Here is a 19,403-nt window from a genome sequence, read left to right as displayed (position 1 = left end):
CCCATAATGACATCACAATACCCCATAATGACAAAGTGAAAACAGGTTTAGACATTTTTCAAAAATGTATTAAATGTAAAAAAAACATGAATCCCTTATTTACGTAATTATTCTGACCCCTTGCTATGAGACTCGAAATTGAGCTCCGGTTCATCCTGTTTCCTTTGATCATCTTTGAGATGTTTCTACAACTTGGAGTCCACCTGTGGTAAATTCAATTGATTGGATATGATTTGAAAAGGCCGACACGTCTATATAAAAGGTCCCACAGTTGACAGTGCATGCCAGAACAAAAACCAAGCCATGAGTTTGAAGGAATTGTCCGTAGAGCTCCGAGACAAGATTGTGTTGATGCACAGATCTGGGGAAGGGTACCAAAACACTTCTGCGGCATTGAAGGTCCCCAAGAACACAGTGGCCTCCATCATTCTTAAATGGAAGAAGTTTGGAACCACCAAGAGTCTTCCTAGTGCTGGGCGCCCAGCCAAACTGAGCAATCGGGGAGGTTCTTGGTAAGGGAGGTGACCAAGAACCTGATGGACAACCATCTCCGCAGCACACCCCCAATCAGGCCTTTATTGTAGAGTGGCTAGACGGAAGCCAATCCTCAGTAATTGGAACATGACAGCCCGCTTGGATTTTGCCAAAAGGCACCTAAAGGACTCTCAGACCATGAGAAACAAGAATCTCTGGTCTGATAAAGCCAAGATTGAACTCTTTGGCCTGAATACCAAGCGTCATTTCTGGAGGAAACCTGGCACCATCCCTTCAGTGAAGCATGGTGACCTTACAGTGAAATGTGTAGCGAGGCTACATACATACATACACCAGTTAGTCAGGCTGAGGTAGTATGTACATGTAGATATGGTTAAAGTGACTATGCATATATGAACAGAGACTAGCAGTAGCGTAAAACAGGGGTTGGCGGGTGGCGGGACACAATGCAGATAATTGGGCCGACCAACCAGGCTGAGGTAGAATGTAGATGAACGTATAGTTAAAGTGACTATGCATATATGATAAACAGAGAGTTGCAGCAGCGTAAAGGAGGGGTTGGGGGGGCAGCACACAATGCAAATAGTCCGGGTAGCCATTTGATTGCCTGTTCAGGAGTCTTATGGCTTGGGGTTAAAAACTGTTGAGAAGCCTTTTTGTCCTAGACTTGGCACTCCGGTACCGCTTGCCATGCGGTAGTGGAGAGAAAAGTCTATGACTGGGGTCTTTGACAATTTTTTGTGCCTACAGGTGTGCCAAGCTTGTAGCATCATACCAAAGAAGAGGCTGTAATCGCTGCCAAAGGTGCTTCAACAAAGTACTGAGTAAAGGGTCAGAATACTTATGTAAATGTGATATTTCAAATTCTAAAAACCTGTTTCTGCTCTGTCATTATGGGATATTGTGTGCAGATTGATGAGGGGAAAAAAACCAATTTAATCCATTTTAGAATAAGGCTGTAACGTAACAAAATGTGGGAAAAGTCAAGGGGTCGGAATACTTTACGAATGTACTGTACATACAAACGTATCTCAAATTCACAAATTAACTGAGCATCATATTGATTGAAGACACTACTGACCGACTCAAACTCCATAAATATGCATTTATTAAATCACATTCCCATAAAATGTTACAGTCTAATACATGTATATACATCAAGTGGTATCTTCAAGCAGTGCTACAATCATTCAAGTACATTCCATGATTCATGAAATAATAAATATTAGATGCAAACCATTTCTGACCACAACGTGGGCCTATAGGCTAGCGAACCAAACTGTCTGTAGCATCGAAGACAAAAACACCACTCACTCACCTCACTCACCTACCTACCTACCTACCTCACTCACCTACCTCACTCACTCGGTATATTGATGTGCCTAAAGAACAGTAAGCTTCCCTCAGAGTCAGAAGACTAGGGCCCGGTTTCCCAAAAGCATCTTTAAGGCTAGGTACAGAACCCCAGGCTCCTATGTAGCAGTAGTTGTTCCTGGTGACTTGGTGCGTGCATGGGTGCTGGCAAGTCAGCACACGTTTCTTTTGACCATTAGATGGCTAGAGCATTGGGTCACCAAGGTTGTGGGTTATATTTCTGTAGGGACCGTCATGGTCCCTCACACTAGTAGATAAGACTGACTATGAGTGTTCAGCACATTGGATATAGAAGCTCTGTCACCTGCTCTGCATCCCAATATGCACCCCATTCCCCATCTAGGGCACTTACTTTGACCAGGGTCCAATATCCCTGTAACAATACACTACTTTTAACTAAAACCCTAAGGGCCCTGGTCTAAAGTAGTGCACTATATAGGGAATAGGGTATCCTTTGGGACGCAGACCCCGTCACTGTGCGTCCTCCTCCATGGCAGAGCGGACCCTGTCTTCCAGTTGGGCGGCGGTGGGCCGGGCGTCCGGGTCTGAGGCCAACATGTCCAGTAGCAGGGTGCAGACAGCCTGGCCAGGAGGGGGCGGTAGAGAGGGGGAGCGGCGGGACTTCATGGGGATGCACAACTGGAGGTCTGGGTTCTCACACAACGCCTCGCCCAGTGGCATCAGCCAGCGAGCCTTACACACATACGCACCTGTAGGGAAAAATACTGTGTATCAGTACTAACATCTTTAAGGAGTCTGCATGTTTCCCAGTCAAAGGAAGATACTTTGATGATATTTTGTGACGTTTTTTTGTTCATTTTGGACTTCGGTGAGGGAATTCTTCCCCGGGATGTTCAGGCACACCATTTTTCCTCATTTTTCCGGGAGGCAAGTTCGGAGCCAAAGTCTACACCCCAAACATTGGAGTTAGATGTAAAATTGCGCATCTAAGATAAAAAAATGACTCTATCATTACTTTTGACATCTTAGATTAATTCGTACAATTTTGAGATAGTGTATACGGGCTACGGCATCTCGAAATGGACAAACAGCACTATTCTTCTCGTTTTTCAAGAAAAAGTCTTGAGAGTATGTAGGTACAGTCGTTCGGTTCACCGAGTTCTGCTTACGCGCCAGCTGAACTGAAACAAGCTGACGCCTTAAAAACACATACGCACCTGTGGGACCACACAGGTACAGGACAGATATCAGTATTTCATTTTCAGAAAAAATATCATGTAGAAAAAAAAACAACAAGCCATCATCTTGATCCTTCAACCAGGAGAACATGACCCACTGTAATAATTACTGTAGTAGAACTGTCATCCATTCATGGACTCTTGGAAGACAACAAAAGGAGGCAGAGGAGTAATGAGCCACTACTTTACTGGCCGGGGAAGTTTCCTTCCCTCCCTCACTCACCCCATCCATTCACCCACCAGACCATGGGCAACATAATGACGCCTCAGTTCCCCGGTTTATATTTAAATCCAGGATTGTCTTCGGTAACAGAGACATTTTCATTCAGGTTGATAACCCACTTGAAACGGAGGTGGGGAAGGAAGATATTTTAAAACGAAGGTGGGGAAGGAAGATATTATAAAGGGAGGTGGGGAAGGAAGGCGTTAGAAAGGGAGGTGGGGAAGGAAGGCATTATAAAGGGAGGTGGGGAAGGAAGGCATTATAAAGGGAGGTGGGGAAGGAAGGCATTATAAAGGGAGGTGGGGAAGGAAGGCATTATAAAGGGAGGTGGGGAAGGAAGGCATTATAAAGGGAGGTGGGGAAGGAAGGCATTATAAAGGGAGGTGGGGAAGGAAGGCATTATAAAGGGAGGTGGGGAAGGAAGACATTATAAAGGGAGGTGGGGAAGGAAGGCATTATAAAGGGAGGTGGGGAAGGAAGGCATTATAAAGGGAGGTGGGGAAGGAAGGCATTATAAAGGGAGGTGGGGAAGGAAGGCATTATAAAGGGAGGTGGGGAAGGAAGGCATTATAAAGGGAGGTGGGGAAGGAAGGCATTATAAAGGGAGGTGGGGAAGGAAGGCATTATAAAGGGAGGTGGGGAAGGAAGGCATTATAAAACAGAGGTGGGGAAGGAAGGCATTATAAAGGGAGGTGGGGAAGGAAGGCATTATAAAGGGAGGTGGGGAAGGAAGGCATTATAAAGGGAGGTGGGGAAGGAAGGCATTATAAAGGGAGGTGGGGAAGGAAGGCATTATAAAGGGAGGTGGGGAAGGAAGGCATTATAAAGGGAGGTGGGGAAGGAAGGCATTATAAAGGGAGGTGGGGAAGGAAGGCATAAAAAAGGGAGGTGGGGAAGGAAGGCATTATAAAGGGAGGTATGGAAGGAAGGCATTATAAAGGGAGGTGGGGAAGGAAGGCATTATAAAGGGAGGTGGGGAAGGAAGGCATTATAAAGGGAGGTGGGGAAGGAAGGCATTATAAAGGGAGGTGGGGAAGGAAGGCATTATAAAGGGAGGTGGGGAAGGAAGGCATTATAAAGGGAGGTGGGGAAGGAAGGCATTATAAAGGGAGGTGGGGAAGGAAGGCATTATAATGGGAGGTGGGGAAGGAAGGCATTATAAAGGGAGGTGGGGAAGGAAGGCATTATAAAGGGAGATGGGGAAGGAAGGCATTATAAAACAGAGGTGGGGAAGGAAGGCATTATAAAGGGAGGTGGGGAAGGAAGGCATTATAAAGGGAGGTGGGGAAGGAAGGCATTATAAAACAGAGGTGGGGAAGGAAGGCATTTTATAGTAAACCTGTAGCATAGTGTTTTCCTCCAACAGAGCTGCTCGTGGACACCAGACATTTTAGAGAATTAAATCTGACAGTCTGTATTCTACTGCTTCATCATCCTCCGACTCTGAAGAGCCAAAATGAAACCGCGAGCATTCATATTCAAGGGTTAGCTTAACTAACCCCTCTGAATCTTTTCACAGATAGTCAACATAGATTTGTTCTCCATAGGCCGCCACAGGCCGAGACAACACAAACACATCCTCCCTCACCCAGTTGTTCCTGTGTGGAGCCCTCCCTCCCTCCCTCCAACTCACCCAGTTGTTCCTGTGTGGAGCCCTCCCTCCAACTCACCCAGTTGTTCCTGTGTGGAGCCCTCCCTCCCTCCCTCCAACTCACCCAGTTGTTCCTGTCTGGAGCCCTCCCTCCAACTCACCCAGGTGTTCCTGTGTGGAGCCCTCCCTCCCTCCCTCCAACTCACCCAGGTGTTCCTGTGTGGAGCCCTCCCTCCAACTCACCCAGGTGTTCCTGTGTGGAGCCCTCCCTCCCTCCAACTCACCCAGTTGTTCCTGTGTGGAGCCCTCCCTCCCTCCCTCCAACTCACCCAGTTGTTCCTGTGTGGAGCCCTCCCTCCAACTCACCCAGTTGTTCCTGTGTGGAGCCCTCCCTCCCTCCAACTCACCCAGTTGTTCCTGTGTGGAGCCCTCCCTCCCTCCCTCCAACTCACCCAGTTGTTCCTGTGTGGAGCCCTCCCTCCCTCCCTCCAACTCACCCAGTTGTTCCTGTGTGGAGCCCTCCCTCCCTCCCTCCAACTCACCCAGTTGTTCCTGTGTGGAGCCCTCCCTCCCTCCCTCCAACTCACCCAGTTGTTCCTGTGTGGAGCCCTCCCTCCCTCCCTCCAACTCACCCAGTTGTTCCTGTGTGGAGCCCTCCCTCCCTCCCTCCAACTCACCCAGTTGTTCCTGTGTGGAGCCCTCCTCCAGGAAGGTGAGTCTCTCCAGTACGGCCCAGAACATCACTCCCAGGGAGAAGATGTCTGCCTGGGCTGTGTAGGTGAGGCCACCCCACACCTCTGGAGCCATGTAGAAGTCAGAGCCACACGTAGAGGAGAAGTGCTGTCTGGTCAGACTGGTGTCTCCTTCCATCCCCTGGCCCCCCTCAACACTCATCTTACTCAGGCCAAAGTCAGCCACCTAAAGGAAGATAGTGTGGAATGGAAGATTGAAGAAGGTGAATATTGTTACAGTATCAAGCTGAGGATTTAAATTAACTGTCTGTGTTTGGCTGTTAAAACCATTTCACCCTTTTAGTAGACAAACAAAGAAATGTTCTATGTACTTTTCAGTTGGGACCGTGGTTACACTGGTGTTCAGTACAACGGTGTTATAATGGGGCCGGAGGGGATTGCATCATCTCTGTCCCTATATGCAGGACCCTACATGTAATGGGGCCGGAGGGGATTGCATCATCTCTGTCCCTATATGTAGGACCCTACATGTAATGGGGCCGGAGGGGATTGCATCATCTCTGTCCCTATATGTAGGACCCTACATGTAATGGGGCCGAAGGGGATTGCATCATCTCTGTCCCTATATGTAGGACCCTACATGTAATGGGTCCGGAGGGGATTGCATCATCTCTGTCCCTATATGTAGGACCCTACATGTAATGGGGCCGGAGGGGATTGCATCATCTCTGTCCCTATATGTAGGACCCACATGTAATGGGGCCGGAGGGGATTGCATCATCTCTGTCCCTATATGTAGGACCCTACATCTAATGGGGCCGGAGGGGATTGCATCATCTCTGTCCCTATATGTAGGACCCTACATCTAATGGGGCCGGAGGGGATTGCATCATCTCTGTCCCTATATGTAGGACCCTACATCTAATGGGGCCGGAGGGGATTGCATCATCTCTGTCCCTATATGCAGGACCCTACATCTAATGGGGCCGGAGGGGATTGCATCATCTCTGTCCCTATATGCAGGACCCTACATCTAATGGGACCGGAGGGGATTGCATCATCTCTGTCCCTATATGCAGGACCCTACATGTAATGGGGCCGGAGGGGATTGCATCATCTCTGTCCCTATATGCAGGACCCTACATCTAATGGGACCGGAGGGGATTGCATCATCTCTGACCCTATATGCAGGACCCTACATGTAATGGGGCCGGAGGGGATTGCATCATCTCTGTCCCTATATGTAGGACCCTACATCTAATGGGGCCGGAGGGGATTGCATCATCTCTGTCCCTATATGTAGGACCCTACATCTAATGGGGCCGGAGGGGATTGCATCATCTCTGTCCCTATATGTAGGACCCTACATCTAATGGGGCCGGAAGGGATTGCATCATCTCTGTCCCTATATGTAGGACCCTACATGTAATGGGGCCAGAGGGGATTGCATCATCTCTGTCCCTATATGCAGGACCCTACATGTAATGGGGCCGGAGGGGATTGCATCATCTCTGTCCCTATATGTAGGACCCTACATGTAATGGGGCCGGAGGGGATTGCATCATCTCTGTCCCTATATGTAGGACCCTACATCTAATGGGGCCGGAAGGGATTGCATCATCTCTGTCCCTATATGTAGGACCCTACATGTAATGGGGCCGGAGGGGATTGCATCATCTCTGTCCCTATATGTAGGACCCTACATGTAATGGGGCCGAAGGGGATTGCATCATCTCTGTCCCTATATGTAGGACCCTACATGTAATGGGTCCGGAGGGGATTGCATCATCTCTGTCCCTATATGTAGGACCCTACATGTAATGGGGCCGGAGGGGATTGCATCATCTCTGTCCCTATATGTAGGACCCACATGTAATGGGGCCGGAGGGGATTGCATCATCTCTGTCCCTATATGTAGGACCCTACATCTAATGGGGCCGGAGGGGATTGCATCATCTCTGTCCCTATATGTAGGACCCTACATCTAATGGGGCCGGAGGGGATTGCATCATCTCTGTCCCTATATGCAGGACCCTACATCTAATGGGGCCGGAGGGGATTGCATCATCTCTGTCCCTATATGTAGGACCCTACATCTAATGGGGCCGGAGGGGATTGCATCATCTCTGTCCCTATATGCAGGACCCTACATCTAATGGGGCCGGAGGGGATTGCATCATCTCTGTCCCTATATGCAGGACCCTACATCTAATGGGACCGGAGGGGATTGCATCATCTCTGTCCCTATATGCAGGACCCTACATGTAATGGGGCCGGAGGGGATTGCATCATCTCTGTCCCTATATGCAGGACCCTACATCTAATGGGACCGGAGGGGATTGCATCATCTCTGTCCCTATATGCAGGACCCTACATGTAATGGGGCCGGAGGGGATTGCATCATCTCTGTCCCTATATGTAGGACCCTACATCTAATGGGGCCGGAGGGGATTGCATCATCTCTGTCCCTATATGTAGGACCCTACATCTAATGGGGCCGGAGGGGATTGCATCATCTCTGTCCCTATATGTAGGACCCTACATCTAATGGGGCCGGAAGGGATTGCATCATCTCTGTCCCTATATGTAGGACCCTACATGTAATGGGGCCGGAGGGGATTGCATCATCTCTGTCCCTATATGTAGGACCCTACATCTAATGGGGCCGGAGGGGATTGCATCATCTCTGTCCCTATATGTAGGACCCTACATCTAATGGGGCCAGAGGGGATTGCATCATCTCTGTCCCTATATGTAGGACCCTACATCTAATGGGTCCGGAGGGGATTGCATCATCTCTGTCCCTATATGTAGGACCCTACATCTAATGGGATCGGAGGGGATTGCATCATCTCTGTCCCTATATGTAGGACCCTACATCTAATGGGACCGGAGGGGATTGCATCATCTCTGTCCCTATATGTAGGACCCTACATGTAATGGGTCCGGAGGGGATTGCATCATCTCTGTCCCTATATGTAGGACCCTACATGTAATGGGTCCGGAGGGGATTGCTGCCGTTTTACGGGCTCCTAACCAAGTGTATTATTTATTTTTTTATTTTTACTGGATTGTTTCCAATTTATTTTGTACATAAATGTTGCTGCTAACATCTCTTATGACCAAAATAAGCTTCTGGATATCAGAACAGCGATTACTCACCTCAAACCGGACAACGATTTTTTTTCCTTTAATGAGTCCGAAGCAAAGGATATACTGCTTTCCGGAGACAAGGCCCAAATACACGGTCATTCGCGTGAAGAAAAGGCACAGATACAGAGGGAGAATGTCGGGGTGCCTTGTGAGGATTCGGAGGCGAGTGAGTAAATCACCACTACCATCGGTTCTATTGGCCAACGTGCACTCACTGGAGAATAAACTGGATGATCTATGGTCGAGACTATCCTACCAATGGGACATTAAAAACGGTAATATCTTATGTTTCACCGGGTCGTAGCTGAAGTTTTATTTACTTTCATAATATGCTTATGTGGGAAAAGTCACTTGGGGCCCTGAGAGGGGAGAGGTCAGGATTGTCTTCATATGCGAGTGTATATGTTAAACCATGTGAAGGGCTCCACAATGTCTGTACTCCAGTACACTCCCTCCTTTTCCCATTGGGGGGAGGAGTACGGCAGTGTCTGGAACCATTGTATGTCCCCTCTGATGTTGAAACTTATCTTGACCTAGTATATAACCTAGAGGCTCACTCCTCTCAGAGAGTTTGTCCAGGGGTGGGTTGTATTTGAGATGGGAGTATCTAGAATTGACAATTGATATATGCCATTGGAGGAGATAATGTTTTGGTAATATAAAGTACCAAGAACGAGATTAGAACCTCGTTTAGGAGACCAAACTGAACGATAATTTATAGCTAATGCTGTCCGGCTATGGGATACTCCTCTCTCAAGTAAAAGTCTTTCTTTGTGAACAGTTCCTATTATCTGTGGTTTGTCATGTCGACTAGGGGGTGGATCTTGGCTATAAAAGATCTCAGTTGCCATTATGTTGACTCTCTCAGAATTCACTTGTAGACACTGAATTGATCTGAGAGTCACAGGGCTATGGTGAAGCTCTTTAAAGTATAACTCTGACTTGTGTGTGGTTTGTAAACTCTCCTTCCACTTAGTAATACAGGAAATTACCATGACAGTGCATCAGCGGGACAGAGTGTGCAATGTCTAATATTTTTTTTTAAGTCTTGAGGTACTGCTCGCCTGAGGTAGTGTATCTACCAAGAGAGTTCTCATCTATATTATTCGGAGCAGTCTATTTACCACCACAAACCGATGCTGGCACAAAGACCACACTCAACCAGCTGTATAAGGCCATAAGCAAACAAGAAAATGCTCATCTAGAAGCGGTGCTCCTAGTGGCCGGGGACTTTAATGCAGGTAAACTTAAATCTGTTTTACCTCATTTCTACCAGCATGTCACATGTGCAACCAGAGAAAAAACAAGAACCTCTAGACCACCTTTATTCCACAGAGATGCCGACAAAGCCCTCCATTTGGAAAATCTCACCATAATTCCATCCTCCTGATTCCTGCTTACAAGCAAAAACTACAGCATGAAGTACCAGTGACTTTCTCAATGCGGAAGTGGTCAGATGACGCGGATGCTACAGGACTGTTTTGCTAGCACAGACTGGAATATGTTCAGGGATTCATCCAATGGCATGGAGTATACCACCTCAGTCACTGTCTTCATCAATAAGTGCATCGACAGCCTCCGGGGTGGCGCAGTGTTTAAGGGTGCTGTACTGCAGCGCCAGCTGTGCCACCAGAGACTCTGGATTCACACCCAGGCTCTGTCGTAACCGGCCGAGACCGGGAGGTCCGTGGGGTGACGCACAATTGGCCTAGCGTCTTCTGGGTTAGGGAGGGTTTGGCCGGTAGGGATATCCTTGTCTCATCGCGCACCAGCGACTCATGTGGCGGGCCGGGCGCAATGCGCACTAACCAAGGTTCCCAGGTGCGCAGCGTTTCCTCCGACACATTGGTGCGGCTGGCTTCCGGGTTGGATGCGCACTGTGTTAAGAAGCAGTGCGGCTTGGTTGGGTTGCGTATCAGAGGACGCATGACTTTCAACCTTCGTCTCTCCCGAGCCCGTACGGGGGTTGTAGCGATGAGACAAGATAGTAGCTATCAAAACAATTGGATACTACGAAATTGGGGAGAAAAGGGGGTAAAAATTCAAAAATAAATTAATGAGTGCATCGACGACGTCATTCCCCACAGTGATCGTACGTACATATCCCAACCAGAAGTTAAAGGCTAGACCTGCCACTTTCAAGGAGCGGAACACTAATCCGGGCACATAAGAAATCCCGCTATATCCTTAGATGAACTACCAAACAGGCAAAGCATCAAAACAAGACTAAGATTGAATCCTACTACACCGGCTCTGATGCTCGTCAGATGTGGCAGGGCTTACAAACTATTACGGACTACTATTACGGACGTAATCTCTATCGCACTCCACACTGCCCTTTCCCACCTGAAAAAAAGGAACACTTAAGTCAGAATGCTGTTCTTTGACTACAGCTTAGCGTTCAACACCATAGTGCCCACAAGGCTCATCACTAAGCTAAGGACCATGGGATTAAACACCTCCCTCTTCAACTAGATCCTGGACTTTCTGACGGGCCGCCCTCAGGTGGTAAGAGTAGGCAAGAACACATCCGCAATGCTGATCCTCAACGCATCCTCAGGGATGCGTGCTTAGTCGTCTCCTGTATTCCCCGTTCACCCACGACTGCATGGCCAGGCACAACTCCAACACCATCATTAAGTTTGCTGACGACAACAGGCCTGATCACCAACAACGAGACAGCCTATAGGGAGGTGGTCAGAGACCTGGCAGTGTGGTGCCAGGATAACAATCTCTCCCTCAATGTGATCAAGACAAAGGAGATGATCGTGGACTACAGGAAAAGGAAGGTCCAACAGGCCCCTGTTAACATCGACAGGGCTGAAATGGAGCGGGTCGAGAGTTAAGTTCCTTGGTGTCCACATCACCAACAAACTATCATGGTCCAAACACACCAAGACAGTCGTGAAGAGGGCACGACATCACCTTTCCCCCCTCAGGAGACTGAAAAGATTTGGCATGGGTCCCCAGATCCTCAAAATGTTCTACAGCTGCACCATATATACCGCCTGGTATATTGCAAACTGCTCAGCGTCTGAACGTAAGGTGCAACAGAGGGTAACGCGTACAGCCCATCACATGGGCCAAGCTTCCTGCCAACCAGGATCTATATACTAGGCGGTGTCAGAGGAAGGCCCAAAAAATTGTCTAGGGCTCCAGTCACCCAAATCATAGACTGTGCTCTCTGCTACCGCATGGAAAGCAGTACCGGAGCGTCAAGTCTAGGTCTAAAAGGCTCCTTAACAGCTTCTTAACAATTAATCAAATGGCCACAGGACTAATTACATTGACAACTCCCATCCTTTGTTTTTACACTGCTGCTATTATCTATGCAGTCACTTTACCTCTACCTACATGTACATATTACCTCAACTAACCTGTACCCCCACACATTGACTCAGTACCGGTACCCAAGGTTTATATCCTCATTGTTATGTAATTTTATTGTGTAACTTTATTTTATTTTTTACTTTAGTTTATTTAGTAAATATTTTCTTAAGTATATTTCTTTAACTGCATTGTTGTTGGTTAAGGCCTTGTGAGTAAGCACGGTAAGGTCTACACCTGTTGGTTAAGGCCTTGTGAGTAAGCACGGTAAGGTCTACACCTGTTGGTTAAGGCCTTGTGAGTAAGCACGGTAAGGTCTACACCTGTTGGTTAAGGCCTTGTGAGTAAGCACGGTAAGGTCTACACCTGTTGGTTAAGGCCTTGTGAGTAAGCACGGTAAGGTCTACACCTGTTGGTTAAGGCCTTGTGAGTAAGCACGGTAAGGTCTACACCTGTTGGTTAAGGCCTTGTGAGTAAGCACGGTAAGGTCTACACCTGTTGGTTAAGGCCTTGTGAGTAAGCACGGTAAGGTCTACACCTGTTGGTTAAGGCCTTGTGAGTAAGCACGGTAAGGTCTACACCTGTTGGTTAAGGCCTTGTGAGTAAGCACGGTAAGGTCTACACCTGTTGGTTAAGGCCTTGTGAGTAAGCACGGTAAGGTCTACACCTGTTGGTTAAGGCCTTGTGAGTAAGCACGGTAAGGTCTACACCTGTTGGTTAAGGCCTTGTGAGTAAGCACGGTAAGGTCTACACCTGTTGGTTAAGGCCTTGTGAGTAAGCACGGTAAGGTCTACACCTGTTGGTTAAGGCCTTGTGAGTAAGCACGGTAAGGTCTACACCTGTTGGTTAAGGCCTTGTGAGTAAGCACGGTAAGGTCTACACCTGTTGGTTAAGGCCTTGTGAGTAAGCACGGTAAGGTCTACACCTGTTGGTTAAGGCCTTGTGAGTAAGCACGGTAAGGTCTACACCTGTTGGTTAAGGCCTTGTGAGTAAGCACGGTAAGGTCTACACCTGTTGGTTAAGGCCTTGTGAGTAAGCACGGTAAGGTCTACACCTGTTGGTTAAGGCCTTGTGAGTAAGCACGGTAAGGTCTACACCTGTTGGTTAAGGCCTTGTGAGTAAGCACGGTAAGGTCTACACCTGTTGGTTAAGGCCTTGTGAGTAAGCACGGTAAGGTCTACACCTGTTGGTTAAGGCCTTGTGAGTAAGCACGGTAAGGTCTACACCTGTTGGTTAAGGCCTTGTGAGTAAGCACGGTAAGGTCTACACCTGTTGGTTAAGGCCTTGTGAGTAAGCACGGTAAGGTCTACACCTGTTGGTTAAGGCCTTGTGAGTAAGCACGGTAAGGTCTACACCTGTTGGTTAAGGCCTTGTGAGTAAGCACGGTAAGGTCTACACCTGTTGGTTAAGGCCTTGTGAGTAAGCACGGTAAGGTCTACACCTGTTGGTTAAGGCCTTGTGAGTAAGCACGGTAAGGTCTACACCTGTTGGTTAAGGCCTTGTGAGTAAGCACGGTAAGGTCTACACCTGTTGGTTAAGGCCTTGTGAGTAAGCACGGTAAGGTCTACACCTGTTGGTTAAGGCCTTGTGAGTAAGCACGGTAAGGTCTACACCTGTTGGTTAAGGCCTTGTGAGTAAGCACGGTAAGGTCTACACCTGTTGGTTAAGGCCTTGTGAGTAAGCACGGTAAGGTCTACACCTGTTGGTTAAGGCCTTGTGAGTAAGCACGGTAAGGTCTACACCTGTTGGTTAAGGCCTTGTGAGTAAGCACGGTAAGGTCTACACCTGTTGGTTAAGGCCTTGTGAGTAAGCACGGTAAGGTCTACACCTGTTGGTTAAGGCCTTGTGAGTAAGCACGGTAAGGTCTACACCTGTTGGTTAAGGCCTTGTGAGTAAGCACGGTAAGGTCTACACCTGTTGGTTAAGGCCTTGTGAGTAAGCACGGTAAGGTCTACACCTGTTGGTTAAGGCCTTGTGAGTAAGCACGGTAAGGTCTACACCTGTTGTATTCGGCGCATGTGACAAATAAAATGTTATTTAGTTACACTGAAGTGTTCAGTTGGGACCGTGGTTACACTGAAGTGTTCATCTTCTTAGCACGCACACACCCCTTTCCTTTCCCTTCCCTTTGAATTTTGGTGCACCTACCTTGATGAGAGGCCCGTTAGGCGTGAGACAGACAAGCACGTTGTCTGGCTTCAGGTCTCTGTGTACGATGCGGAGACGGTGGAGGAAGGCCATGGCTGAGCTTAGCTGCTGGACCACACTGTGGTTCCTCTGGCTTTCTGGAGGTCTGGACAACAGGTAGTGGTTCAGGTCTCCCCCATCACAGTACTCCATCACCAGCCACAGGGCCAAGCAGCGCCTGGGACCACGGTTGTCCTTCTCTCCTGTGGGGGCTGGTCTCTTTCTGGGCCTGGAAAGGCCAGAAATTTTCCTCACAGGCGTTTTGGACATGGATAAGTCAGAGTTAGTTGATTCCTGGGATTTGGACCTGAAGAAGTCTGACTCGGAGTTAGTTCTCAATCTGCTCTTGGTTCTGAAGAGACCACCTGAGTTAGTTCTGTTCTTAGTTTTAGACCGGGAGGAGTCTGACTTAGTCCTTTTCTCCTCCTGGCTCTGCTTTATCCCCACCACGCTCCCTTTTAGGGCGCTCTCCACCAGGTCCAGAGGCAGCCTGCCTGGCCTGAGGGGCTGCAGGGTCTTGGGTCCGGTCTGCAGCAGGCAGCCATGGAGGGCGATGACATTGGGGTGGTTCTTGGCCGTGGCTCTCATAGCCCACAGCTCCTGGAGGTAAAGCTCGATGCACTCTGGGCTACTGCAGGGCAGGCGTTTTATGGCGACCCGCTCGCCTGTTTTAGCCATGTGGCCCTCGAAGACCACCCCGTAACTGCCTCGTCCGACCTCCCTCTCAAGGGTGTACAACTCCTCCATCTTCTGACTCACTATATAAAACAGTAACTTGGATTGTTCTTAGATTCTTGGTTTGAAGTCAGTGTTTGCGTTTACCATGTCTGCAAAATGACAAAAATATTGTTAGCTAGTTGTAGCTATCATGAAATTGATGAGACGTGATATGATCTCAGTCTTTCCTGTTTGAGCAAATAAACTTAGCAACAAGTAGCTCTCGAAAACACAAAGGTGCTTCCAGCATACACCCTTTTGGGTTATCAGCTGATTGTATGGAGGGCAGCTGGGACCATGTGAATTACAATCCCACTACAATTAGAAACGTTAATAATCCTCACTTGCAATACGTTTTTTTAGAAACAGCTGGAAGTTAACAGTGAAAAGAATCTTTCAAATACAAAAGACACAGTTAAATGTACATGGTTGAGCAAAGTTGCATCCTGGTTGCACCCGAAAGAATTTTCAAAACATGATACGAAACTTCACCCCCAATTATGCTTAATTTGGCAGAATCTCAATGGCATTTTCTTGATTCCTTGCATCTGTAACAGGGTTATATTGGTGATTCCCCTTGCCACTTTATTGTTAAGCCAATGGGTTTTTGGTTTGAGTTTGTCTTGCCTTCACCTACTCAACATGGCATCTTATTGGCTGGTTTGCGTAGCTTGCTTACGAGGGGGGATGTTCCAGTTAGAATCGTCCCAGTGAACAAGCACCAAACCAGCGGTAAGTTGTTGGTTGCAAAGCACTGTACATCAAAAGTGATTTTTATACTCTCAAGTGATGATTTAAATGTACAATTTATATCAAATTGTTTGTAAATGTTATTCGAACATCACACATAAGATGCAGTGGTTTTTGGAGAATATTTGTTGTGCATTTTGTTGTAGAGAATTCCCGCCAGTACTAGCTAGCAACTTACCGTGTCTGGTGGGGGGGTTTCATATATTTTGTACAGTGCGTGAGTGCAGAGTTGGATGGTGAGACGTGCATTGCATGACGTGCAATTTTGTGTCGTTCTTATCAGGTACATTGTTAACGATATTATATTGTAATATTTTGGTAACTGCCCCAGTGAACAAGCACCAAACCAGCGTGCGTGAGTGCAGAGTTGGATGGTGAGACGTGCATTGCATGACGTGCAATTTTTTGTCGTTCTTATCAGAATAAAGCTACATGTTGGAGTTCCATGTCGATGACTGATTGTACACAACGCCAGACGAGTACTGTTACACATCCATCCTCTCCTCCTTGTCAAAATCCATTGGATGAGAAGGCCAGAGGTCCCGCCCCTGTGACCTTTTCCTCCAATGGATTTTGAGAAGGAGACGAAAAAAGAGGATACGAGGAGTTTACAATTGAGATCTTCCCAGAGTCACTAAGTGGGGAAAGTCTAAATGGTATCCTTGGGACATCCCAACTCTGATGTCACCCCATTGAAGTTGAAATGTGAAACGGTTAAGATTAGGTAAGGGTTATGGCTAAGGTTAGGGTAGGGGTTAAGGTTAGGATGTCCCAAGGATTCCGGATAGCACTAACCCTAAGAAGGCGCTGCATGATCATTCAGATGTCTGCATTGGCCATGCAGCATTTACAGTGTTATGTCCTCTGCAGAAGTCAGGGCATTCATACTTATTGTGGTTCTCCGGGCAGAGCTTTTGTGAAGGAAGTTGTCAAGGAAGTAAGTTTGTGTTTATACAGGACCTCCCACCTTCACCTACCGTCAACCAAGCATGTCAATGTGGAGCCCTCTGCATTGTGCAACCAGAATACAACTTTACTAAACTGTGAACATTTAACTGTATATTTTGAATTTGAAACATTATTTCTCGCGTATATGAATGTTAAAGTTATAAATGTTTCTAAAACTGTATCGAGTAAAAGGCGTATTTGCGTTTAGACAGAGGATTTAGTGAATAGCCCAAAGGCCTGTAGATGGAGTTAGTCATTTCATGTTACAGTCCAAAGACATTGTATTCAACTGGTTATACAATCGGATCTCCCGTGGACCGTTCATAAATAAATCTTATATTCAGCTGCAAATGCGTCGATTTCTTCCTTAACTCGATTTAATGGTGAAAAACAACAGGGAAAGTATACGCATACGTCCTTTATGAAACAATGTTCCACCACCAATGCTAGTAGAGTGTCTGCACTACAATGCCTTTTAGATGACAATATGAAATGTATGCACGAAAATGTAACGTTATGAACTCATATTTACCATCTATTTGAATGGGCAAATGTTAGCTACCTAGAAGCCCGCTATAATTATCTAATGTATCTAACTTGTTAACATGTTGTTTGCTAACAGGCATTAACAGTAGCTAAAGAAGTTAGCTAACTAGATAACGTTAGCTAATATTTTGTCAATTTGACTGACTATAGTAAAATGTGGTTACCTAGCTAGTTGAGGAGATCTTAACAATAGTAATGTACTTCCAACTGACTTTCACTTTTCACAAATACATTTACCAGATTTGCATATTTAAATCGCTTGTCTTGGTAACGGTAACAACCGAGCGTCCTTCTCGTTTGAGTTACGGTTGGCTAACTGGTTAGCTTGCTAAACGTATCGAGACATTTTAATTTAGTTACATTAAGTAAATTACACTTACCCCATAGAGTTCATTTATATTTTTTCACTAAAAGTTCATTATAACTATGTGTATCTGTTAATTTGACTAAGAGGTGAATCTGAAACGGATACCAACATCTTCGAGTCAAATGAAAACAAAGATGGATTTGCAATACTTTCCTCTCCCCTTTGGAACGTCCCGCTCTTAGACAAATGTGCGCTGTGATAGGCTACAAAACCGTACGTAACGACAACGTTTACGTGTATCATTGGCCAATCAACGAAGATGCATGTTTGATATAATTCGAAATGTCCAATGACGGAACGTTTCATATAATTTAATCAAAATGGCGGATAAATGAAGATAGTTCACTCAGGCAGTGTTTGCTGTTGAAATAAAAGTGTCAATTGCGGTCTACTTAACTGGGTGTCTCCCATAAACACCAATGCAATCAATAGCAGCTGGGTAGTCTACTTTGTTCATTGACTGTCAGTAGTCACGTTTCCATCCAGTTTTTATGCGAGTAAAGTCATACTGTATACAAAAAAATAATCACGATATCTGTGATGGAAACAGGTCGTTTCGGTACAATTTTATATATGCCGACATATCATTTATTCACTCTGCGTCAGTAAACATCGGCAAAAAAGCGCAATTAAATTGTTGCAAGCGTCACATTTAGCCATCAACGCTCTGGATAACATTTTACTTGCTATATTGTATTTACTTTGCCATCATGGCCTTTTTTTGCCTTTACCTCCCTTCTCACATCATTTGCTCACATTGTATATAGACTTGTTTATACTGCATTATTGACTGTATGTTTGTTTTTACTCCATGTGTAACTCTGTGTCGTTTTATCTGTCGAACTGCTTTGCTTTATCTTGGCCAGGTCGCAATTGTAAATGAGAACTTGTTCTCAACTTGCCTACCTGGTTAAATAAAGGTAAAATAAAAAAATAAAAACATGAAAACAGCCTAACCGGCTCTGCTAGGGCGAGTAAAATGGTCAGAGTCATTTGTGTCTGTAAGTAGCTAGCAAGTTAGCCCGTCAGCCTGGGTACTTGACCGCAGTTGTGAGGTCAGAATGCTCGGATCAACCCTACTCTTCAGCCAGAGAATCCAGTGTGCCCTCTGAAGGGTCCAAGAATTTATGAATGGACAATATGACCATGCTGAATTTACAGCCAGATGGCACTCTGGCACTCCAGATTTAATTTAGGAACAGACCCTACATGGTGGGATCTTTTTGTGTCCATAAAATTAATTATGCAATAAATGGTGTTGGCTTTTTTGCCAAAGTTTACTGACACCAGCCATATTCAACAGGTGTTGAGCGTTTGTAAATTCATCAGTTATTCTGCAGTCTGGCACACTCAGACGAGAGTGCTCTGAAATCGGAGTAGATAGCCAGAATGAATTCACGAAAACCCTTGGAGTCAGATGAGGATATGATGAGTGGTCCTCCCACTATGACTCAGGAAACCATGCAGTTTATTAGGCTAGAGATGAAATCAATTGTGAATTTCAGAGTGGTAAAAGTGCAAATAATATATACTTAATTCGATGTTGGACAGTAGTTAGGCTACACCTAATGGAAACAGATGATTTTTTACTTGAAATGATTATTACATATTTGCTTGTGTTACTCAAACACGATTGAATTAAGAAATAATAATTAGAAATCATGTAAGATTGATGAAATGTATTTAAGTATTAATGTTTCTAACAACTCAAATACCTCAAAAAATTAATCAATGACTCCTTTCCAATGGAATATCAAGGATCTTACTCATGGTGACATGATGATCGATGCTTGGCTGCCGTTTGACTAATAAAAATAATCTGTCTCCTTTGTCC

The 19,403-nt window shown here is 46.2% G+C and overlaps 1 protein-coding gene across 1 annotated transcript; it reads right to left on the bottom strand.

The window, feature by feature from the left end:
• Nucleotides 1-1,580: 1,580 nt before the first annotated feature.
• Nucleotides 1,581-17,862, bottom strand: si:ch211-63o20.7 (Serine/threonine-protein kinase pdik1l-B-like). Its single transcript, XM_020471796.2, has 4 exons — nucleotides 17,583-17,862; nucleotides 14,203-15,068; nucleotides 5,560-5,800; nucleotides 1,581-2,579 (listed from the first exon to the last, which is right to left on the bottom strand). Exons 2-4 carry the CDS (start codon nucleotides 14,986-14,988, stop codon nucleotides 2,341-2,343), a joined length of 1,266 nt encoding a protein of 421 aa, XP_020327385.2. The 5' UTR covers nucleotides 14,989-15,068; nucleotides 17,583-17,862; the 3' UTR covers nucleotides 1,581-2,340.
• Between the last annotated feature and the right edge of the window lie 1,541 nt (nucleotides 17,863-19,403).

This window comes from Oncorhynchus kisutch, linkage group LG21 (genome assembly GCF_002021735.2).
Source record: "Oncorhynchus kisutch isolate 150728-3 linkage group LG21, Okis_V2, whole genome shotgun sequence".
Classification (NCBI taxonomy): domain Eukaryota; kingdom Metazoa; phylum Chordata; class Actinopteri; order Salmoniformes; family Salmonidae; genus Oncorhynchus; species Oncorhynchus kisutch.
Note: the sequence above shows the minus strand (reverse complement) of the source record. Positions and strands in the feature narration are given on the sequence as shown.